Here is a 25,278-nt window from a genome sequence, read left to right as displayed (position 1 = left end):
ACGCTCTGAATGAGGGCCGCCCTCCATAAAAATGGAGCGTCCTACTGGACGCTCGTATAGCTGTGGGTCACCACCCACAGCCTATACGAGCGTGCAGTTTGATGGCCGCGATGGTCGTGACAATCGTGACCATCGAAACTGCGAGCCGGAGCCTGCGGTTGAGGTTTTCAACCGCAAGGCCCGGAGTGATTTTGGCTCTATCAGAGCCAAAATCACTCCCACTGACATCACTAGTGATGTCAGTGGGCCGGCTTCTGACGGTCGTCAGGGAGGCACGCCCCCGGCACGCCCATCAAAGGGGGCGTGCTGTCAATCAACATCGACAGCACGCCCCCTTTGATCAGACACAACGAGCGAAGGACTTTCCTTCGCTCGTCGCGTCTGGCGCATGCGCACGACGGAGCTCCCTCCGTCGTGCGCATGCTCAGTGCAGACCATCGACCCACTTGCGAGCGGACAGCCGCTTGCGAGTGGGTCTGAATCAGGGCCTATATCACTTGGGGACTATTTCTAATTATTTTGGACACAAAGAATCATATTAAAAACTGAGAGACTAATTTTCTTTGGTTTTACTGACCGTTCACAAAATAGGAATAAATGTATACATCATGCAATAACTACATTGTGTTATCATTAATACAATTTGTGAAACTCAAGTTGTGAAAAACTGAATTCTGTTAACAATTTCCCTACCATGTGGAGTTTATTAGAAACAGCTTAACAGGCAATTGATACCTTTACATCTTTTAGTACCAGGCCTTCCAAACCCTCCCGGATAACTCGAGTGATCATGTCCGCAAGATCTGATGCTTTCTAGAAACAGAGAAAGGTGATCATTATTCAGTATTAACTAAAATAAATGGGTAGGTACACCTGGTGTAAATGAAATTAAAAACTATGAGAAGATGTGCATACAATCTTGCTTTTTGCTGAATAACCTCCACCAACACAAATAAAAAATGCAACACAACATTCAATATAGTGTAAGGTAAGAATAAGACACTAACTGTGACATGTTTCATCTCGGAGAACATTATATGGTTAGGGATTTCCAGCATGTTGTCACGTATAAACTTTCGTCTCTCACTCAGTGGTCTGTGATGAGAGAGAGATAGTACTTGAGAGTGCGATATACTACATATTAAACAGTCACAAGATAAAGTTCCTGTCACACTCACCTGTCCATTAAGCTAACTCCGTTAAAATATATGCAATCAAAGACAAAGAGGCAGACATTGGCATCCTTGAAAGCAGCTTTCTGTAGAAATAGAAATTATAATATATATCCAAATCTATCTCAAGCCCATGTTTGGTGTACAATGAATGGATAATAGAAGACACTTGCTAACATACCTTGTGAACCCCTAATGTTCCAAATGGTAGGGGTTTTCCAGTATTTGTATCAATGAGCAGCACTTCAGAGTCCAAAATAACACTGTCACCACCCGGGAATGCTTTAGGAATATAATCCTTGAAATGAGCAACCTATGAACAAAGTCAAAGTCAATCCCTATACAAACAGCAATGACATAATATTAAGCCAAAAAAGAATGCAATTTATATAAGATGGTTTAAGATGGGGAATACATTCACATGATATTGCTACATATTTACAGTGCATGTGGAAAGTATTCACAGCGCTTCACTTTTTTCACATTTTGTCATGTCACAGCCTTATTCCAATATGGAATAAATTCTTTTTTGTCCTCAAAATTCTACACATAATACCCCATAATGACAACATGTAAAGTTTTTTTTTGAGATTTTTGCAAATTTAATTTATAAAAAACCCCTAAGAAATCACATGTACATAAGTATTCACAGCCTTTGCCATGAAGCTCAAAAATGAGCTCAGGTGCATCCTGCAGCTTAATTTTAGTCCACCTGTGGTAAATTCAGTTGATTGGACATGATTTTGAAAGGCATACACCTGTATATAAGGTCCCACACTTGACAGTGCATGTCAGAGCACAAACCAAGCATGAAGTCCAAGGAATTGTCTGTAGACCTCCGAGACAGATAAATATCTGCTGCTTTGAAGGTCCCAATGAGCACAGTGGCCACCATCATCCGTAAATGGAAGAAGTTCGGAACCACTAGGACTCTTCCTAGAGTTGGCAGGCAGTCTAAACTGAGCGATTGTGGGAGAAGGGCCTTAGTCAGGGAGGTGAGCAAGAACCTGATGGTCACTCTGTCAGAGCTATAGCATTCCTCTTTGGAGCAATCCACCAATCAGGCCTGTATGGTAGAGTGGACAGACGGAAGCCACTCCTTAGTAAAAAGCACATGGCAGCCCGCCTGTAGTTTGCCAAAATGCACCTGAAGGACTCTCAGACCATGAGAAACAAAATTATCTGGTCTAATGAGACAAGGAATGAACTCTTTGGCGTCAATGCCAGGCATTATGTTTGGAGGAAACCAGGCACCGCTCATCACCAAGCCAATACCATTCCTACAGTGAAGCATGGTGGTGGCAGCTTCATGCTGTGGGGATGTTTTTCAGCGGCAGGAACTGGGGACACTAGTCAGGATAGAAAGAAAGATGACGGTTCATCTTTCAGCAGGACAACGACCCTAAGCACACAGCCAAGATATCAAAGGAGTGGCTTCAGGACAACTCTGCGAATGTCCTTGAGTGGCCCAGCCAGAGCCCAGACTTGAATCCGATTGAACATCTCTGGAGAGATCTGAAAATGGCTGTGCACTGACGCTTCCCATCCAACCTGATGGAGCTTGAGAGGTGCTGCAAAGAGGAATGGGCGAAACTGCCCAAAGATAGGTGTGCCAAGCTTGTGGCATCATATTCAAAAAGACTTGAGGCTGTAATTGCTGCCAAAGGTGCAGCAACAAAGTATTGAGCAAAGGCTGTGAATACTTATGTACATGTGATTTCTTAGTTGTTTTTTTAATTAAATTTGCAAAAATCTAAAAAAAAAATTTTTTACACGTTGTCATTATGGGGTATTGTGTGTAGAATTTTGAAGACAAAAATGAATTTATTCCATTATGGAATAAGGCTGTAACATAACAAAATGTGGAAAAAGCGAAACGCAGTGAATACTTTCCGGATGCAATGTATGCTACATATAAATGGCAACTCTACACATGATCCATCCCTGACAGACAAGCTCAACCTACCTTGTGGGGAAGAACTGGCTTGAGACTCCGGCTGAAGTAGTTGAAGTGATCACCATTTTTGTGGACTTGGACTCGTTCCCCGTCATACTTTATCTCTGCATACATGCCATTTGGACACTTTTTCATGGCATACTCTATAGATTTGCAAGCTTCAGCCTAAGGGGGAGAAACATGTAAATAGAAAGCATAAGCAAAGTATAGGATATCCCATTAAGGGACACAAGAATCCTATGGAAAATGCTGCCATATTTCTCTGATCATACATCCCAAGCCACTGAATTGTTCGTTAAGTTAAGTTTTTTTCTTCATCTGTCCCCCAATTAAATGTCAGTTTTATATAAAACGTAAAACCTGAGAATATATATATATAATTTCAGCCCGTAATTTATTATTTCATCAGTGGCACAATATGTGAACACTTTTCTACAACAGTCAGTTGTATGTATAGGGAGCTTACCACCATTGGCACAGAGTATCTTGGTTACCATGGACGTATCATCCTTAATACCGCACAATGAAGGTATCTCCGCTGTCAGAACAACTCTGGCTAAAACCCATGTTGCAAAACGGGAGTGACACATGTGTGAGTTCACATACGTGTCAATAGTGGGACTGCGCTCCGAACAAATGGTGTATAAATAAACTCATATGAAAATGACTGAGTCTCAAAAGTGATTGAATATTTTAAGACTATTTTAATGTTGATCTCTACCTAGATAATAGCAATGATGAAGGCTGCTGCTTCCAAATAACATGTAAGATATTTAGAGAGGGAGGGTTGTGATGCAATGAACATGAATACAGAAATAACTCTGCTGATAAAGGGTCAGTATTATGATACCAGGCACTAACTGGCAAACAGGTGAGAAAAGGGTGCAGAGGGAGGGCGTCCCACACCCTACTGCACTACAGATCCAAAATAATATAAATAAAGTCAGTCTAGAAGAAAAGTCAACTTGCTGATGTGTGCGGTCAGACCCAAGTGGTCTGTGATCCGTCTGTTAAAGTAAATAAAAGTCCCGGTGAGGCCTCACCTTCTGATGAACGTGGACGTTTTTCCTGGTCCTGTCTTCTTTCTGCCTCTTGGGGTCCAGGCTTCCTCTCTGTCTCCGCCGCTGGTAGGGCCGTATTCCGGCAACTGTAATGCTAACAGTTGCAGGCTTGGTCCCCACAGAGTCCGTACGACGAAATCCCGTGCAGCGCCGCGATCTCGCGAGAGGTCGCGGGCTGTGCGGGAAGCTGACGGCCCCGGACTGCTGTGCGCTCAACTCACCCAAATCGAGGAGGCTCCGGCGGGTAGAGGGGAAGGCCGTGGGTCACGTTGATGGCAGAGAAGTGTAGTGTTCCTTCAAATCCTTCGTACTCCTACGCGTGTCGGCTGTAAACAGCCTTCCTTAGGGAGTGATAGTGACGCCATTGTGGAGGTGGAATATAAAGTGTGTTGGGCGGGGCTTGATCCCTGATTGGGCCAACGTCACAGTAAACACCTGTTGCCATAGTTATTTGTCCTGGTAACGGAGGCATAAATAGCCTTGAGGAATGTGAGACAAATGCATGCTTGGAGCCATGGATCAGAGGCCAGACAGAAAAATGTACATTGTATTTGTCATGTTAGACACTAACACATGTTATTGGTTGACACCTGCAACCATATGGTTAAACAAATAAAAATAATAATAAAATGAAAAAGACGAAAAAATTAAAAAAACTTGGTGGTTATAAAACGGAAATTGTGGATCAGTGCTCTTGATGATAAATGATATTGTACTCTAAAAATTAAGGTACACACTCCATTGTATGTTGGAATGTGTTGATGGGATCTGACATGCTGATAGAGTTATATTGGTATGATTGTGTGCACAATCAGTAGGTATACGGATACTAAACTGTTAAATGTACATATATTGTATAGCGGTGTCTGGAACTAAGATAATGCAGTTAATGGAGTTCAACCTGTTATGATCGATTTTATTTCATTGTCTATGTTAAGCCCATATGGGGTCAAAGTCTTGAGCTCCATTATCCATTTTAACTCTTCTCTGTTGACTGCTTTTTCATAATTTCCTCCTCTACAGTTCTTTCTGACTTGTTTGATACCTATAAAGCTCATACCTATTGGATCTTGATTATGGTTGTCCTTGAAGTGCTTGGATAAACTATGAGATTCTAAACCTTTCCTGATGTTCCTGATGTGTTCTGATATTCTTAATTTTAATTTCCTTGTGGTTCTTCCCACGTACTGTTCTCCACATTTACATGTTATGAGGTAAATAACACCCACACTGTTGCACGTGAGGTGATCCTTAATATTATAAGTTGTCTGTCTCTGATTAGATTTAAAGGAACATAGTTTCTTGGTAGATGGTTGGTTCATTTTGCAAAATTGACATGCTCCACAGTAGTAGAAGCCAGGGTCTAGTGTGTTACCCAGAAGTGTTTTCTGGATGGCTGTCTTATTCTTCATATGGTTGTGTACCAATTTTTGTTTCAGGTCTGGTGCTTTTCTGAATATTAATTTTGGTTTTGGTTTGCCACCAGTAGAGTTCCTGATACAACTTTTGTAACGGTCTCTGACGTGTAACTTCTTCAGATATGAAGAGCAATGCCATCTCCAAACGGCTGGCACTGCGATGGGCAGTAACATTGCCCGGTCATATAGCAATTTATACATGGATGTGTATGAGAACACCCACATTTTGCTGCTGTTTGGAGATCGTATTGCTATTTATCATCAATTTAGATTGTGTTCTTGATATGGTGTGGCACTGAGGAGGCTCTTTTAAAAGATGGTACAATTCCTTAATCAGCTTAATTCGCCCATCACATTTACCACGCAGTTCAGTCATGAACAGATCAAATTTTTGGACATCACCATCTATGCCATACGCGCGGGGTATGGTTATATAGAAAACCTACGGACTACAATACGCTTTTAATTTTTGGAAGTCATCACCACGATTCCTTAATTAACACCCCGATTACCTGTTCCACAATTTTTGAGGGTTCCCTGAAACAACTCAGACCCTGCATTATTCCAAATTGAAGAGATGAAAGTGAGATTCACTCAAAGAGGATACAGTGATTTCATAGTAGACAGATGTTTAGCAAGAGCCCACAAAATTTTCTCCAATGACACTAAGGAGATTGTCAGGAAGAAGCCCAAGAATCCTTTCGCTATAACGACCCCCTTTGATACAGCTGGCACGAGTATTCGGAATGCAATTAAGAAACATTGGCATCTGGTTGCTTCCGACCCAAATTTGAGTGGAAGCTTACCAGACAAACCACTGATCAGCTATAAGCATGGTCGGAATTTAAAAGAACTTATTAATGCGTCCAGACCTTGTTCCTACAGTGGATAATCGCACATGGTTGCCCAGTCAGAAACCTGGCTGCTTTAGGTGCGTTAATTGCACTACATGTAGAAGGATGTTGCCAGGTTAAGCGTTTCATCATCCCCACACAGGGTGGAGGATTCAGATCCAATATCGTGTTAACTGCACTACAGATCATGTAATCTATACTCTGACGTGTCTGTGCTCTAAGGTTTCTAAGAGCGAATGGCAAATCATGGGTCTTCAATCCGCAGTGCTTTAACGAGTGGCAACACAGATAAACCAGTAGCTAGGCACTTTTATGAAGCACACCATTCATTAGCATCTTTAAAGCGCATGAACATCGATTGGGTGCCTCCTCCATGGAGAGGAGGTGATCAAGCCAAGATGGTACTGAGGAAAGAAGCTCTGTGGATTAATAAAATAGATACGATTTAAGCAATACACTCTGTGGTAAAATTAGGTACCTCGGCTTATAGTCGGGTGGACTTATACTCGAGTATATACGGTAGTTTTGTTTTTCAAACTTTTTTTTTTTCATTATTTTTTTTTTTTTGCGGTCCTTTTTCTATATAGCCTATAAATGTTTATTAGGTTAAACAGGTTACTAGACAGTTATACAGTATTGAAATGATGTCAATACATTAAAGAGTATTATGTCACAGAGGGTAACTGTTTTGTTATCTATATAATTTAGTGAGACATCAAACAATAAAAAGAACAGATACGTATCTAGTAGTTTATCTATCATTGAGAATAACATTATAAATGTATGTTCTACACCGTGTGCTCCCCCATCAGCAGTGGTGGCACGCAATACGCAGGTGATCGGCACATTGCCGGTCTATGCATTCCACACACAGGAAGTGCCGGTGGTTGCCATAACGCTAGGGGTGGATCGTGCGTTCCACCTACAGGAAGCCATACCCTGGTGGAGCGCACGCGGCTGGCTAACTGATGCATGCTAGTGACACTTAGCAGCAATCGCTGTTATATAGTACTGATGAGATGTAAATAACAAGATACACTAGGAATTTCATGGTATGTTTTTTAGATAGCCAGTTATGTTCTTTATTCCAACGTGTGTTGGATAAATTTTAATTGTGTCCACTAGTGTGGGTTAGTTGCACTATGATTTGTATCTTGACAAAGGTCCATGGTTGGGACTGAAACGTAGATATGGATATGTGGTGACAGCGCCATGCTGTGAATTTAATAAAGGATTCTTTTTCTGAAGACTGGTGAGTGCACCCCATTTTTTCTAATTTCTTCGGTAGAACATCAATCATATAGGTCATCATGAAAGGTTTACTTGGGATTTACACTGTAGCTCTTTATTTCATGAATTATGTTTTCTCTCTTCTAAAATGTAAATAAGGCCTGTCATCAGTACAGGAGACCAATTCAGAACACACCATTACCAGCATCTATATGTTAGGGACCCACCTTATGAGGTTCACCATGACATCGGTAGGTGGCCAAACATGTGCCAAGAAACCTTACTTTAAAAAACATGTTCATTGTTTTAGCTTATTATAAATATTTTGATCATTAGAAATCTTAGTGCTTATAGTGTGCACCTGCATCTCCTTCATATTTTTCTGCTGTAGAACTACAGGTCTCAGCATGGTAGCACCTTTCATTATGTTAAATATTAGGATGTGCAGCCCAGCCTCCCTTTTTCCCCAACATCTATATTATACAGCTTGTGAACAATATATATTTACTGACTAGCTTTCTTAAATGATTACATCGACTTCATTAGGTATTATCAAAATTAGGAAAAAAAATAAAAAAATCTACCAACACTATGGGATTACATTACAAAAAACAAAAAGATAAAAGTAAACAATTTTACCACTATACCAATTATGCCCAGTTTCGGCGACAAATTCTACAAAAATCTCAACCCTCTGGCTTCATGTGAGTATAGAAGAAAATAAAAATATATATGTCAAGCAAAAACTCCACATTTGACTGAACTACTTGAGCATGTACAGACTGATATTAAAAAAAAAAAAAAAAAAAGGCATGGTTCTTACCAGCATAGGCTGAACAGGTGTCATAAGTGAAGCCTGTACACTAAGAGTGCGTTTTAAACCTGGTGCTTGCTGTTGGTTGCGCAGAACACGCTCTACAACATCCCCTAAATTACGTGAGGCTTTGAAAGCATCATATGCATTAGGATCAAGGGCATCAAGTCTAAAAAGGGAAGAAAAAGCATGTTAACGCCGTGCTATACAGCAAACATAACTGTACAAAAAAATAACATACATCAGTGTTTACAAAAAAAAATAAATTAGAAATAAATAAAAAAAAGCTTTCTTATAGGCTTGTCACTACCATGAACTATTTTTCTATTAACGTGTGAGGTATAATTTATTGTCTTGCTAAATGCACAAGGAAAATTTATTTTTAAGTGCACCACTAAACCACATATAAAGTGCGCAATAGTTTCCAGAACTGAAACGAGCAATTCATATATCAAACATAAATATGATTTCTGGCAATGCCAATCAGCTGAAAAGCTAATAACTCCCATTTTATTATCTGCTCTTATTATGTAAATATACTCTGGAAATTCCAATAATTAAATAAATCCTTTTCTTATTAGGAAAGGAGATATAAACAGCACTAAGCCTTCTGTCAATATGAAAACTGCTTTAATAAGCAAACAATACATTATAGTTACTTCAATTGCACTAAAAGGGAAGTACAGCAATAGCTTCAGATATTTAAAGGGCAAGCACACCTCTCTATGTAGCTACATTTTGGGGAAGGTAAAGCATAGCTAAGCGCAAGAAAACACAAGATACTTAAGGCATATATAGACAAGTAGGAAAAGATGCTACTTCGCCAGAAGGTTATCATACTTAACCTGTACATTATAGAAGCAAAATATACAAAAGCGTCACAAACAGAAATATATCACTTACACATGTTTGGCTCCAGAGTTCATCTTTAAATCATGCTTGATAAGACGAATTATGCACTTAAGATCATTGGCGGTACACCTGTACATGGAAATGGATTTGGAATCATTTTACAACAAAACGTTGAGTAACACACTTTTAAACTCTTAGGGCCGCATTCAATTAGCCGCAAAAAGTCCTGTCCTTTTCGTCTGCCGGACTTTCCGCCTACATGGCGTGTTTTTGGAGAAAACACTTTTCGTGCGCGCGGCCGCTTTTCGCCCTATTCAGTGCCAAAGGACGCGAAAACAGGTGAAAAGTGCTGTCAGATTTGGAGAAATCAGCCCGACACGCCCCAAAAGATGCACTGACATGGGGGATCACTATGGACACCCCCGAATAGCCCTGCTGAAGGTATTTGATGTGCTTAAATGTTCTCAATAGCTGCTATTTAGTGTCTTTGAACAAGTGGTGAAGAATAGCATTTAGCAGGGTTTTTTTGCAAAAATAAGTAGTTCCAGCAAATTTACATGAAAATGGGTGCAAGCATGGTAACAAATTGCTTACGTGAGGTTTAAAAATAAAAATAAAATAAAAACGTACCTTCAGCAAACACCTGCAATCAAAAAAACACATTAATCGGCGGAAACTTTTCGCTGAAAACGGCTTATCGCGGATAATTGAATATGGCCCTTAACCTTCAAAGGCATATGGGGAGATTTATCAAAAGCTTGGAGAGCGAGAGATTTAGTACCAACCAATCAGCTCCTATTTAATTTTTCAAACACGCCCTGTATAATGACAGTTAGAAGATGATTGGTTGGAACTTTATCTCTATCCAAGCTTTGATACATTTTCCCCTTTGCCTTAAAAGTAATGCTTTATTTTATGTGAGTTTCTTATTTCCTGCAAACTATATTCTGACAACTGCATTTTGTTTTATGAAGCATTTTTTTTAAATATTGGCTTCCCGAGTTGTACAAAAGCTTCAGGTAAGACTCTTGAGATATAACCTAAATAAATAAATAAGCCAATGAAATAAAGCGTACAGAACCATATTATATAAAAACATATTACATAAACACGGTAAGTGTCCAAATATGCGGTCTGTGGATAGAATTAAGAGTTGGAAAAGGGTGTAAAAATACAAAGCTGCCCATATTTTCAATGCATGCAAATAAAACAGCATTTGAACCACATGAATTACAAAATGGATCTGCCCAGGAGCATAATGCCTAACTGCATAAGCCCATATCTGTTACATATGCTGTAAATGCAGAAGTGTAAACTTTGTTTGCCTGGTGCGGGTGATTTTGGGTGTATACACCAGTGGTTCCCAAACTTGGTCCTCAAGACACCCTAAAGATGGGTACACATCAGACGACCCACAATGCAACGGACGACCAAGAGACCCCCAATGCAACGGGCGGCATATCGTGTGGTCCATGCACACCACACAATCTAATGACTGACTGCACGTTATGTCGTTCACCAGCCGCATCCAAAAGCATGGGGTTGTTCATCACATTGACCAACATGTACTGCAGATCTGTCGATGCGATGAAAGACCCTGCGGGAGCGCGCATGGAACAACATAGTGCGTACACAGGACGATGTCGGCCTGATCTGACCGGATCGGGTGACATATCTAAATGTCTACCCAACTTAACAGTCCGGGTTTAGTACCTCAGTCAATTTGATTTAACCACCTGTGCTCAGACATGGATATCTCTAAAACCTGTACTGTTGGGGTGCCTTGAGGAAAGCGTTTGGGAACCTCTGGTATACACATATTTATTGTTGATGTGGGATTAGAACACTTTATGAAGCACTCACATTTCTCCAAACACAATAAAACATATTACCTGCTGGCAAGGTCCTCCAGGACTTTCTGCTGGTCCTCTTCTTTGGTCATTTTGGAGAGCTGGTTCAACATGTCATCTACATCATGGATTGTCAAGAGACTCTTTGCAGCTGGAGTGAAGGATTTGCTCTCTTCAAAGAAGATTCGAACAGTCTCAGACACATCTCCCTGTTTGAAAATGTATGGCAAATTTAGGCAAAATGATACAAAGAATTACACTTTATCATCATGAATCAAAGAAAGTAAAGTTATGCTGTAACAGAACAGCTTATTTTCCTCTTGCTTTACCTGCTCCAGGTCCCGAACCATTTCCTCTAGGTTGCAATTAAACACACGACTGAAGAGTTTGACAATCTGTTTGTCATTGAGGTTATAAACATTCTTGATAACACCTGGTAATAGCAGCTTTACTGTCAGATAAGTATCTCCATGGAAACCATCTGTACAAAGGGAAACCAAGATGAGGTTTACATTATTAATAATCACAGTATGGACCTTATTTCATTAAACCACGATTTGGTCATAATGTAGTATTGTAAATGCCGAAGTATTCCAACACCCAGGATGTTTAGTCTTCACCAATATCTCATTCCATATAATGCCCTTGCCAGATTTGCAGTGCAAGCTACAACATTAGTTTAAGACATACCTCCACTGGTCCCCTTAGTCAGGAATTCCTGGATGATCTGTGTCTTTGCATTGTAGCTTGGTTGCTCCGCTACCATGACACACAGCTTGCGGAACTCGCGTAGCAGGCAGTCCTTGTGTTTAGGATCACACTTTGCTGTTGAAAGACTTGAGCCGCTGCTGGAACTAGGTGCAGACAACGATGGGTCTGCTTTTGCTGTCAAGACATTTTTTTTCATCAATGCATGCTACCTGTTGGTATGGCTAGATAACTGCATGATTTTTCTGAAATCAGATGCAATACTATATATAGCGCGTGCTTACCTCAATTCACTCCTGTTCAGAATTCCCACCACTATCAACACACTTTTATGCCTTTAAATAACAAATCATTTACATATAAGGTGCCACAAGACTTTGCAGCCATGGCAGCCAGAACAACAATACGAAACAAGGCATCAAGACTGAAGGAGAGAAACAGGCTAAGCGACATGTCATCTGCAAAAAGGTGCCGATACAGTGTTATTAAAGTCTGGTTTGCAGACTGATTTTGCGTTTTCTAGGATTGCAAATGTTCCATAAGAGAGCATATGCAACTTTGAGCAAATATGGGAGATACAGAGATATAACTGGGCGGCAACAAGGTTTTTGAACGTATTTCAATTTGAGTGAAGGCGTGCCAAAGAGGTATAGGTGATTTGCAGGCTATGAAGAGCTGTATGTACGCAGAAATCAGTCTGATTTTGTATGGATTTCTTGCAGCAGGTTCTAGGCTTCACCCAAGCTCTCCCCTCACGGTGAATAGATGCCGTGGGCATGGCATCTATTCACCGGGTGATCGGTCACTGCAGCTTTTCCCATTCACGGGACACTGCGGCCCGCTGGTATGAAAGGCAGAGGGCAGGCTGTTTTAGTGGGGCTCCGCTAAAAGGTAAGGGTGCGTTTTGCCCCTTTAAAAGTCGGATAGGGTGCAGCGACCCGCTAAAACAGTCTAGCGGGAAAACTACACTCAATGCGATTGCTGCCAATGTGCTCGCAACTCTGTCCAAAATGTAAGGAAATGTTTTGGTATAAAGTTAAATTGTATATTTCCAATTACAGTTTCCCTTTAACCATTAGATTACTCATTTAACAGCTATTTATATAGCAACAGCATATTCTATTGTGCTTTGTAATAAATCAATATTGTGTAATGACAAACAAAGAGGTCAGAGCGTTCTGGCTGCAATCTTACAAACCTATAGGGAAATCGGAATTTGCTACACATGAATAAGTAAGTGCTACATATTACAAATGGTCCAGCAAGACTGCATAGTTTTTTAGTTAGGCTACACCACGAACAGTCACACAGCAATGTTGGCCTGTGGTCAGTGGATTATACAAGCGTAGAAAAAGAACATATGCAGAGTTAGATGTGCACTGTATGAAAAAAAAAATAATAAGAGAGTTATGGTAGACTTACCATTGATAACTTTCTTCGAGAACAGAGTTTGTATGGTCCACATAGATACGGAAAGCACGAACTACATCCAGGGAGGCTTCACCTACAGGGAGGTCTGGAGCCTAAAAAGCTGGACCTACAGATTCTTTATTTACATGAAAATGGGACACTACCTTAGGAAGATAACCCTCCCATGTACGAAGAACAGCTCTTTCCTGGTGAAATATCAAAAATGGGGAGTGACAAGAGAGCGCTGCCAAATCAGAGACTCTGCGACCAGAAAAGATAGCGAGGAGAAAAAGGGTCTTCACCGTCAACCATTTCAAGTCTACAGAGTCCAGAGGTTCAAATGGAGGAGCTTGTAGCCCTTTAAGAACCAAAGACAGATCCCACGGTGCTACCAGTAGGACAAAACGAGGCTGAACTTACAGAACTCCCTGAAAAAAAAAATAAATTCTAACATCTGGTACCAGACTGAATGCAGAAAACCTGCACTCTCAAAGTGGCCAGGCAGAGACCAAGGTCTAACCCAGCCTGAAGAAAAACTAGTACCCGGGAAACTCTAAACACCTTCGGGTCATACTTGCTGTGGGAACACCATTGACCAAAAGAACGTCAAACCCTCTAATAATGCAGGCATCGTTTGAATCACACAGCTGGAGAAACCTTTGGCTCTCAAGAAGGAAGATTCAAGAGCCACACCATCAGAGCCAGACGAGGTTGATCTGGATGCAAGCAGGGACCCTGCGTTAACAGATCCTGCCATAGAGGACGAGGATACAGACTGTCTATGGATAGATTCTGTATTTCGGTGAACCAATGACGTCTGGGCCAATTTGGAGCCACTAGTATTACTGTTCCTCCTTCCTGCTTGATTTCCTGAGGACTCTTGGGAGGAGGGAAATTGGAGGAAGAAATATACCAGCTTGAAGTCCCATCCGTCTGCCAGTGCGTCCACGAAAGCTGCTGATGGGTTTCTGGACCTAGACCTTGGGAGCTTGTGGTTGTGATGTGATGCCATGAGGTCTATGTCTGGTAGACCCCATTTGTTCACCAAGAGCTGAAACACTCCCGGGGGGAGAGACCACTTTCCAGCATGTATGTTCTGATGTCTGCTTCCCAATTAAAGACTCCCGGTATGAATATTGCCGAGATGGCTGGAAGATTACGTTCTGCCCAAATCAGAACCTTTATCACTTCTTCATGGCTGCATGACTTTCCATGCCTCCCTGAATATTGAGATAGGCTACTGTAATAGAGTTATCGGACTGGATCTGGACCGGCTTGCCTTGGATCAGGTCCTGTGCCATGATAAGTGTTTTGTTTACTGCTCGCAGTTCCAGAATGTTTACTGGCAGATGACTTTCCTGATTTGTCCATCTTCCCTGAAGGGTGTGATGACCTGTCACTGCACCCCATCCACGAAGATTGGCGTCTGTGGTGAGAAGCACCCAATTTGGAATCCAGAATGGGCTCCCTTTGCCTAGATGATCCTTTTTCAGCCACCACAGGAGGTAGAGTCGAACCTCTGGAGTGAGAAGGACCCTCTGGGACCTTATTAGCTGATACTGTTCATTCTACCTGGAGCGAATCAATCTTTGCAGAGGCCTGGAATGGAAAGGAGCATACCCCACCATGATTAAGGTGGATACCATTGATCCCAGGACCGGCATCGCTGATAGAATGGATACCCTTTGCTTGCGTAGCAGTTTGTGTACTCACAATGATAGGGCTGCAATTTTGTCCTCTGGTAGAAACACCCTTTGTACCAGAGAATCCAGAAGAGAAGTGCTTCCAGATGTATCATCTGCTGTGTTGGAAAGAGAGAGGATTTCTTCTAATTGATGATTCAGTCGTGCTATTGTAGGCAGACTATGGTCAGATGACGATGGTGTTGTAAAACAACTGGAGTTTGTGCCAACATCAGAAGATTGTCCAGATATGGCAGTATTCTCATTCCGACGCCTGAGATATACAGTCATGGCTGCCATTGTCCTGGTAAATACCCGGGGGTTAGGAGCGTTGATAGGCCAAAATGCAGTGCCAGAGATTGGTAATGTTGTTGTAGGTCAGTAAACTGTTGAAATTAAAAATGGCTGGTGGGATGGTGTAATAGAAACATGCAGATACGCATCCTAAATGTCCAGTGAAACCATAATATCCTCAGGCTCCAATGCCAAGATAATTGACTGGAGAGTTTGCATACAGAACTTGGGTACATAGGTAAACCTGTTGAGGGGTTTTAGATTTAGAATAGGGCAATGAGGCCCATTTGGTTTCTGAACCAAAAATAGATTAGAATACCCACCTCTTCCTTGTTGCAACACAGGAACCAGGATTAATACCCCTGCCTGCAGTAGGGAGTGAATGGTCTCCTGTAGGGCAAAGGCCTTGACTGCACCTGATGAAGGATCTGTGCAAAAAAAACTTCTTGGGAGGATGCCTCCGGAAAGTGATGGCATACCCTTGAGAGACCACTTCTCGGACCCAGGCATCTGTTGTTGTTTGATGCCAATAATCCCCAAACTGTAGAACCTGGCCTCCCACCCTGGTATCCAGGAGGAGGCCCGCCCCATCAGGGCAAGGGTTTGTCGTCTTGCTTAGAAGCTGGACGTCTGGTCGGCCCAGACCTCTTAGTTTGTCGCCTGGATGTCCTGTGAAAACTAGTGGCATGGAGGAGGATTGCTCCTTTGCTCGTCCCTGAGGACGAAAGGACCGAAAAGAAACCTGCCTAGATTTTATTGTAACAGTAGATGGCAGACCTGTAGACTTTGAAGCCGCCAGAATAGCTATTATCTTATCTAGCTCTGCTCCAAAAAGTATATTTCCATAGAAAGGTAAGGTTTCCAGAGCCGCCTTTGATCCTGTATCAGCTTTCCAGGATCTTAATCAAAGGACCCGGTGTGCCACTACTGAAGCTGCTAATGCTTTAGAAGCTAAAATTCCAGCATCTACTGCAGCTCTTCCAAATTAGGAGACCGCATCCCGTATGAGGGAGATGTACTGTACATCATCTGTTCTCTGGTAGCATCTGGTGGAGAGTCTTCCAATGCCCCCGTCCATTCTTCAACAGCTTTGCTACCCAGGGTTCAGCCATAGATGAAAGAATAACAGCTCCCGATAAAAATATTGCCTTAAGACATGTTTACATCTTCCTATCTGTAGAATCCTTCAGAGAAGATGCTGACAGAATAGGCAATGTAGCATTTCTGACTAAGCGCGTCACATGAGCAACCACAGTAGGAGGTACCTCCATTCAGAAGCTGGGAAAGGATACAATGATGTTAATCTTTTATTCACATACAACTGTTTAACCGTGTTACCCCATGCCTCTTCCATAAGCTCAGTGAGCTGCTCGGATTTAGGAAACTCTGTTTTAGCCACCTACCGGAATTTAAACACTGGAGCCTTCTTACTAGGGGCTGGCTCATTATCCTGAATATCTAGGATTGATTTAACAAATCTCATCAAAGAAGGAACATCCACTGTGGATGGATGGTCCTCCTCTCCCGAGCTAGACCCTGGGGAAGAACCCTGCATATCATCTGATTCCCCTGATGATGCATCGGAATCCATATGCTGAACAAACCGATAAAACGATAACTTTCGCTTAGGCGCCTTAGTAACTACCGGTGTGCTTGCAACAGCTGACTAAGCCATACTCTCACTTGAGTGGGCATAAGCATCCATCCAGGAAGGATGTATATAAAGTCCTCAGAGGACGAGCCAGCCAAACAGACTTTACATGAAACCAGCACAGGAGCCTCATCCTCCTGATTCCCTTTACGTTTTGACATATCTGTATAATTGATAACAATGCAATGTAATGTGACAATCTTCACAAATAACAAATAAATAAATATAAAGAAAAACCCCACACACATGCAACAGAGGGATGAGAAACACAGTGATAGTTATAACTGACAGTCAGAAATAAAAGGCAGTATAACACAGCAGCTAGCTAACAGTCACATACAATGCATATGCAAATTAAGTTGCATCGGGCTCTGAATCAACTACTCAAAATACAATGCTTGGTAGGATATAGAGCACTATATACCTGGTCCATGGGAGAGGTATACAGGGAGATTGACCCAAAACCTCCTGAGATCAACAGCTAGAGTAGTGCACAGATAGTGGACTGTGAGCGTCTCAAACACAAGGCAGGTAGGAGGAGCAACCCAGACGCACAAAAACCTTTGAAGGGACTGCATCTGGGTCTAGGGTGGAGCTGCCGGGGGAGCACCTACCTCCCTTAACCTACGTCAACCGGCCGGGTACGCTGGCCTCGTGGCAGCAGAAGAATCTGCTGCCGATCCCTGGCGTAAGACGATAAGGACCCAGTGGTCTAGTGAGGACGCGGACGTTCTGGGCCCCGACTGCAGCGGTTTCCAGTGCATCTCCTACGCCAGAAGCAAGGACTGCCGCACACGACTACCTGTAAGGAAGAAATTGCCTTACCTGACATATCCGTGCGTCAGATTGCAGCCCGGGTCCCAGCATTGCTGCTAGCAAGCTCAGCCGAGACCCGCCGAAATCACCCTGTTACTGGTGTTGCAGCCCGGCGAAGGTAGAATGAGTCGTAGTACATGCGTTTTAAATCACACTCGCAGTACTGCCATCCCAAAAACATAGAAAATAAAAAAAAACATAAAATAAAAGCTTAGGACTGCCTAAGCAGTCCCGTTACAAAGGTGCGTCTGAATCCTGCCGCACCAAATGAGCAACTGAGGGGCTGTGGCTGTGGTATATATGGAGGAGCACCCGAGGCATCCTGGGAGCTGAAATCTTTAACTGTTTGGTGCCTGGATCTCACCAACCACATTACCCCATGATATCCCTGTGGATCCCTATGGACCCTGAAGAAGAGAGAGCTTGTTATGTACAAAAGTCTATGGAGGTTATGTGGATGGTTCACTCAATAGCTCTAGGTACAAAACAGAACCACTACATTTTAAATTGCAATGGGCAATTCTAATTTCTGCCTCTCCTTTCCATAAAATGTGTTTAAATTGAGGAAACAGAAGCAATGCAGACATTGTGTTGCTGACTAGATTCTGTACCCCTGTGCAGTGTTGTAGAAGAATCAGGGCTGTGGAGTCAGTACACTAAACCTTTGACTGAGACTCCTCTGTTTTACTACTGTCCGACTCCTTTATGAATGGCAAATGTATATTATAAGTAACAAATTTACTGTAGTAAAATGGTAGCACAAGACATTGTCATCACCACAAAAAAAAATAAAAAAAATCAGGCTACTTATACCCCTTTCAGACATACGACCCGAGAAATTTGCTGCTCAGACCGGGAATTTCTCCTCTGCAAATTCCCGGGTATTTGGTCGAGACCCTCCTTTCACACTACAGCGTCTACCCGGGAAAATCCCAGGTAGACCCCTTTCAGACATAAGCCGGGTTTTTCAGATTACCTGCCTCTCCGCTGCCGTGTGCCCCTCCTAGCCTATCCCCCTGCCGCTGATTAGATCATCAAAATGCAGCAGGCAGCCAGCCAATCCAGCCATTTTTTTTATTTTATTAATAAATTATTTGTTTTATTCCCTATTTGCCCTGAGGTCCAGCGGGAGTGTGGGCGGCCCGCTGTGGCAGAGAGCAGTCGGCGGGTGTCCCCAGCGTCCGGCTGGGGTACTCTTTATCGCTGACTCGATCTACAGCGACACAGCCACCGGCACGGGAGGTGGTGAGCGGCAACGCTGAGCATCCTATAGGACGCTCTGCGCTGCGCACTCAATGTAAAAGCTGCTTGGTGCAGACTGGGAGTAAATTTCCGGGTAGCACCATTTAGGTATGAGCAGGGTAACTTCCAGGACTTAACTCCCGGGAAATTCCCTGGTCAATTGGAGGGTCGGCTACCCGGGAACGTGTTCCCGGGTAGGTACCTTTCAGACATACACGAGATCCCGGGAATTTGGCCGAGGCAGGCCAAATTGCCGGGAATCTCAGTATATATGAAAGGGGTATTATAGACTGAACATAAAAAAAAAAAAAAAAATTGTTTTATTAAAATGGCTGAAAAACAAAACAAAACACAAAAACCTTTGCTAAATTCCAATGATCGTAAATATGCAATAAACTATGCATTTAATACAAATTAAAAACAGTTTAACAGAAACATTAAAGATATACATTAAACACTAAAGAATATATAAAACTAAGACTAGCCAAACGTGATAATCATAATAAGCAATTTAAGGAAGTGTAATATGCACCAACTCGAAATCAGGGCCATCATTAGTACTCAGTCTATCCTTTGTACCCACATTTCTACCGACCCCACAGCACTGATAAGAATGACAAAAGGTGTACACTAATACACATACCCTGCTACCAAAACTGTACAATTCCAAAACCTGAAAATATTTTGAAAAGCAGAGTATATATAAAAGCACATAAACCTAAGGAGCAGAGCAACTGCACCAAATACTATACGTAGGATACGGCCTAGTGCAGGGGTTCCCAGACTCGGTCCTCAAGGCACCCTTACAGTCCAGGTTTAAAGGATATCCATGCTTGTGCATAGATTGTATAATCAAACTGACTGAGGTACTAATTAAGTCACCTGTGCTTAAGTATGGATTTCCTAAAAACCTGGACTGCTGGGGCTAATTCAGACACAACAGTTCTGTCCGGAACGGTAAAAATTCACTCAGGGTTTTTTTCCCGGGGGTCACTTTCACAAGCAACTGTTTTGTACCATATGTAATGTTAATGACGTGTTTTCAATCATTTTTAAAACTGAAGACTGAATGGGTAGAAGGTCAACGTAGGAATAAATACCGTGGTGTGTGAAAGATGCATAAAACCATGTACTGCACTATCTTAGTGACGGCACGGCAGCCTTCCTTGTCAGTGGTTATTTACGGCTGTAACACCGCGACCGTGCCATATTCGTGTTGTCGGAAACCATGCATGTATTTCTCTGTTTGACTACAAACAAAAAAACCTGTCCGGACAAAACCATTGTGTCTGAAATAGCCCTTAGGGTGCCTTGAGAACCAAGTCTGGGAACCACTGGCCTAGTGGATAGAATAAGAAATGAGAACCTCTCAACTCCACAGTGCAAACAACTGTGAAGGTGATGGATTTTTTTCTGTGCATAAATCTGTGTAGAATCAACTTTTGTATATCAACAGCTTGAACTTTAACCATCATGTGAATGACTGACAAACACTTACCTGAAAAGCCAGAAAATTTCAAAGGTGAAGGGTTTGCAACAGCTGTTTTCGTTGTTGTTGCACCTTGTGCTGCTGGCGATTGGTTTGCCTTTGATGGAGTCTTTTTCCGAGGTGTTGGCGCAGAACCTACTTTAGCAGCAAGCTCTGTAAATAATATCAAATGAAAATCATAGGAAAGTACTAGGCAATGCATTTGCAGCTAAGCCAGAATATTCAACTCTAAAAAGCAATGCAGTAGCGGACACAGACAGTTTTGTATGGAGGCTCGATATCACTGCATAGTACGTTATTTTACTTAACTGCAAACCTCAGTTTGGGATTAGGAAAACATATGTTATATAGATAAACTTTAATGCACTGCACAAAGGCACAGTGAATCAAGACTATAAAAGAATGACAGTCATGACTAAAGTGAAGCTTTATATTAGAACACCTTCCTTCACCAATCTAGCAGTATAACAGTACAGCAGCTATTTATTATGGGATACTTACAAATTCAATTACAAGAGCTGCCAATAGGTTGATCTCACATTTTGACAGCAGTGTGAACTTAAGGTTTTAGGGCTAAAATTTAAAAGGCCCCTTTGTGTAGAAACAGGAAAATTAATCATACCCAGTACATGGTCAATAGAGCTCTGGAACAGTGTTGGGGTTGTCTAGTGGGTCTAGACATGGTCAGATTTTGTGTCAGATCTGAACAATAACGATTTTAAAAATCATTCATATCTGAAATAAAATCTCACATGTGGAACTGCAACGATGAATGATGCGCGTTCCCGCATGACAGATAACGATATCGGACATTGTCTGTGTTTGCAGTCAGATTTTGACGATTTCGTTAATTTTAATACTGTCTGAAATCGTTCAAAATCGTTGGTCGTTCATCTGACCGTGTGTATGCACCATTACAGTCTAATATGTTGGCCTGGGTGGAGGTTGTTAAAAATAGAAATTTAGTTCCGGGGCACGTTCTCTCATTGTTATAACCAAATTGCTTATTTATGTAACAAATGAAGCAAAAAATTGTAAACAGCCATTTTAATCAATTATTTTTCCTTATAGAAAAATCAGTATATTTGTAAGCATTAAGCTTCTAGAGGCCCCTACCTTTTACATGTTGGTTAATCAGCTCTTTCTCTGAGTCCTGCAGTTCTTGCCAGCCTTCAAGCTCTGTCAAGTCATCAATCTTCTTGGTGGTTGCCCGTGCACGCTCCAGTTTTTCAAATATGCACTTGACATGATACCACTCCTTCATGTCTCCTGCCGACTCACTGAAAGGATTTGGAACCACTTTTCCAATTCGCAGCAGTCCTTTTCCTATCTTTTCCTTACACTTCTTGCAACCGGCAGTGCCACGCTTGGCATATTCCACACAATAACGCTGCTCTGCCATGCTGCGACAACTGGTAATTTGTATAGCGAAATTGAAATGAAAAGTGAAGAAATTAGGTAGGTGACAGATGTGGTAGCGTAAGGGAAAAGCAGGTTGCAAAGGGACCTTTTCTGACAGATGGAAGAATGTCCTTGCTGTCTGATGACAAAGCTTATATATTCCTTTCATAAAAACCTTGGGGAGAAAAAGGCAGAATAGTTTTCAGTTAAAATGTATGGAAGAAATCTGAGGTAACAATATGTGACTCACAATTACGGTATATGAACAATTACAATGTCTGAAAACAAAGCCCCAGCTAATTAGTCTATTTAATCATGATGGAAGGTGCAAAATAACCCTTGGTGAAAATACAGCATTAAGGACTCTGGTCCTCATTCAGACCCGGTCGCAAGCGCTGAGAGCTCGCAACCGGGTCAATGTTTATGCCCTGCGCACACGCGCAGCGGCCGCACTGCGCGTGCGCAAGCCCCGGAGCGAGGGAGAATTTCTCTCGCTCCGGAGCTCACTACAAAAGGGTTGGCTGTCGATGTTGATAGACAGCTCGACCTGTTTTGTTGGCGTGGTGGGGGGGTGTTTCACAAACAGAGGCATTCCTTAAGGAACGCCTGCTGTTTTGTGGGGCGGCCGCACTGACATCAGCAGTGATGTCAGTGGGGAGCTTCCTGGGGCTTGCGGTTGCAGAGACCCAACCTTAGGGCCTCGTCGCAAGCCCCGACAGTAACCCACAGCTTAGCTAGCGACCAGGAGGCTGCACTTAAAAAAACAAGCGTCCGCCCTCATTCAGAGCGAGCGCTCGCTTCTTGCGACCGCCTCTGAATGAGGGCCTCTGTGCTTTTTGACTTGATCTTTTGATCACATGCACATTCCACAGTTTTCTGGATTCTGTTGAAAATTGCAGTTATCACTTTCAAAATGTATGCAGTTTGAGATTTGCATGCATTTTCAAACAATAGGTTTTTGTAGTACAGGTTGAGTCTCCCATATCCAAAATACTTGGGACCAGGGGTATTTTGGATAAAGTAATATTCCGTATTTTGGAATATTTGCATACCATAATGAAATATCTTTGGAATGGGACCCAAATATACACACAGGATGCATTTATGTTTTATATACACCTTATACACACAGCCTGCAGATAATTTAATACAATATTTTCAATAATTTTGTGGCTCAAAGTTTGTGTAAATTGAACCATCAAAAAGCAAAAGGTTTCACTATCTCAGTCATGCTAAAAAAATTCTGTATAGATGTATCCACATACATCTATCCTCCATGCGCTACAAGTCGCGCTACACAATGCGGGAACTCCTTGTGACTTGGTAGCATCGAGTGTCTTTTCGTGTGACTTTTTACCTTCAAATGCATCTTATTCACATAGCAATGTGAATAGTTAGCACAAGCAGCTTTTGTCGATTAAAATGATATGCAGCATGTCTATGCTCTCTGTGCGTCTGCGAGTGGCTCTGCATACAAAAACACTACATTACAGTGTTACAGCCGCTGACACTGTAACGTAGTGTTTTGCATGCAGATACACCCGCAGTCACACACAGAACATAGGCATGCTGCATATCATTTTAATTAGCAAAACTACTTGTGCTAACTATTCACATCGCTGTGCAAACAAGACGCATTTGAAGGTAAAGAGCTGCACGAAAAGACGCTCAGCACTACTGAGTCACGCATGGCGCGACTAGAAGGGCTGTTTATTGATAATAATGGGGACTGCTATCTGAAGTGCTAATTTGCATTTTGCAGGAGAATTCAATGAAATCTCTGTCCTGCAATGTGCCATTGGGATAGGTTCCAGATTCCAACAGGAGAAGCCTGACAGGAGGAAATCCCGACGCTGGCTGGTAAGTACCCTAACTCTCCCCCACTAAACCTCAAACTCCCAGGGTGGTGCCTAAACCTAACCCCTCCCCCTCCACACAGCTAAGGACATCCCGGACTTACCTCATACAGGCTGGCGTCCTTCAGCGTTCTGACGTCGGGATTGGTATTTTGACGCCTATCTTAAGTCCCCTGTCGGGCATCTCCTATCGCGGCATAGACCGGCAGCATTTAGTCCGCCGGTGTATAAACTGCATCCCATTCCATTAGTACATAGGGTGGATATATAAAAATTATGGAGAAACTGCAGTTTCTGCATAATTTTATGTAATAACGGCTTGTTACATAGGCCCTATAAATAAATAGCAGCACAAATGTAAACACCAAACATGTAGAAAGTATAGCGTTGTAAAAAGTAGGATTATATAAAGTAAATGAGCAGATAGCACAAACACGGGCAGCAGCTGTTACAGCGCCTGGTACATGTGGGGAGTCAAGCATGGTGCAAAAAAGTTTCATATCTAAATTGAGGATCATTTGGGGGATTACCCGAGACATGGATCCGGATAAATCAGTCAGAGCAGCAGAGGAGGGAGAACTACAGAGTCCTGTACAAAAGCCGTGGACTGAGCAGCACAATGCAGCTAGGAGCAGTCACTGCTCTGGTAGCTGACATACTAATGTGATGCATAGGTCATTCCTCGCCTACATCGGCCGAGATTACATAGCGCTGGCTGGGCAGGAGCCGTGGCCCTAAGTGACCATAGGACGGCGAGAGAGGAGACCATGTGGTAAGTACACCGCTCTCCTCACATGCCCACACTTTGCGGCGACGCTCTGTCCCATGTTACCTTTTATCACGGACCTGCAACACATCCCTAGTCGCTGGTGATCCGAGACATTCAGGAAAGACCGAGGATAGTTAAAGGCCTAGGAGGCCTCGGGCAGCTGCGACTTCCCCTTTAAATCAGGGGGAGGAGGACCGGAGTTTCGGAGCTTAGGAAAAGCTGCGGGGAGCGGATGACGTCATCCTTAAAGGTGCATGGTGAATAATAATGTGAGGACAAAAATAAACTTGAATCGCTGACGTCACCACGCAGTGTTGTGTTTGTACTCACTGGAGTCAGAGCCACGTTTCCTCCTGACCTGTATTACAGCTAGAGCCGAGAGAGGAGGACGCAGGGGAGGGGGCTGGGCTGGCTGCTGGCACACTTCGGTAGGAACAGGTTCGCACACAGAGATGAGGTTTCTGGTTCAGAGCTATAAATATACAGTAGTGGCCAAAATTGTGGAAACCTTTTGAAAAATGTGTGTTTTTAAGGTTTAATTGTGTATAACTGCATTATTTTTAAAGAAAACCCTATTAAGGTATATATCACTGTAAAGATAATTAGAATATACACAATGTAATGCTGTTTACCGCAAATAATTATCTTTATTACATAAAAAATTAGCTAAATAAAGATAGGGAGCACATTTGTTGCTACCAACATTAATAGTAAAACATCTTATTTAGTTGTTTGATTATCACGAAGTTGGT

General features: G+C 42.4%; 1 protein-coding gene across 1 annotated transcript in view; it reads right to left on the bottom strand.

Moving 5' to 3' along the window:
- Positions 1-24,721, bottom strand: part of LIG3 (DNA ligase 3) — a 41,216-nt gene extending 16,495 nt beyond the window's left edge. Inside the window, exons 1-13 of the mRNA XM_088445955.1 lie at positions 24,590-24,721; positions 21,617-22,076; positions 20,510-20,653; positions 11,899-12,093; positions 11,538-11,689; positions 11,251-11,417; positions 9,410-9,487; positions 8,516-8,675; positions 3,139-3,294; positions 1,354-1,485; positions 1,179-1,258; positions 1,008-1,095; positions 736-813 (exon numbers count right to left, since the gene is read on the bottom strand). Of these exons, the coding sequence (XP_088302081.1) occupies positions 736-813; positions 1,008-1,095; positions 1,179-1,258; positions 1,354-1,485; positions 3,139-3,294; positions 8,516-8,675; positions 9,410-9,487; positions 11,251-11,417; positions 11,538-11,689; positions 11,899-12,093; positions 20,510-20,653; positions 21,617-22,070 (1,884 nt within the window). The 5' untranslated portion in view covers positions 22,071-22,076; positions 24,590-24,721. The remainder of the gene's footprint in view (positions 1-735; positions 814-1,007; positions 1,096-1,178; positions 1,259-1,353; positions 1,486-3,138; positions 3,295-8,515; positions 8,676-9,409; positions 9,488-11,250; positions 11,418-11,537; positions 11,690-11,898; positions 12,094-20,509; positions 20,654-21,616; positions 22,077-24,589) is intronic.
- Between the last annotated feature and the right edge of the window lie 557 nt (positions 24,722-25,278).

This window comes from Taudactylus pleione, unplaced genomic scaffold (assembly GCF_031769625.1).
Source record: "Taudactylus pleione unplaced genomic scaffold, aTauple2 ptg000391l, whole genome shotgun sequence".
Taxonomy (NCBI): domain Eukaryota; kingdom Metazoa; phylum Chordata; class Amphibia; order Anura; family Myobatrachidae; genus Taudactylus; species Taudactylus pleione.
The sequence above is the reverse complement of the archived record's forward strand: the minus strand, read 5'-3'. Positions and strand labels throughout refer to the sequence as shown.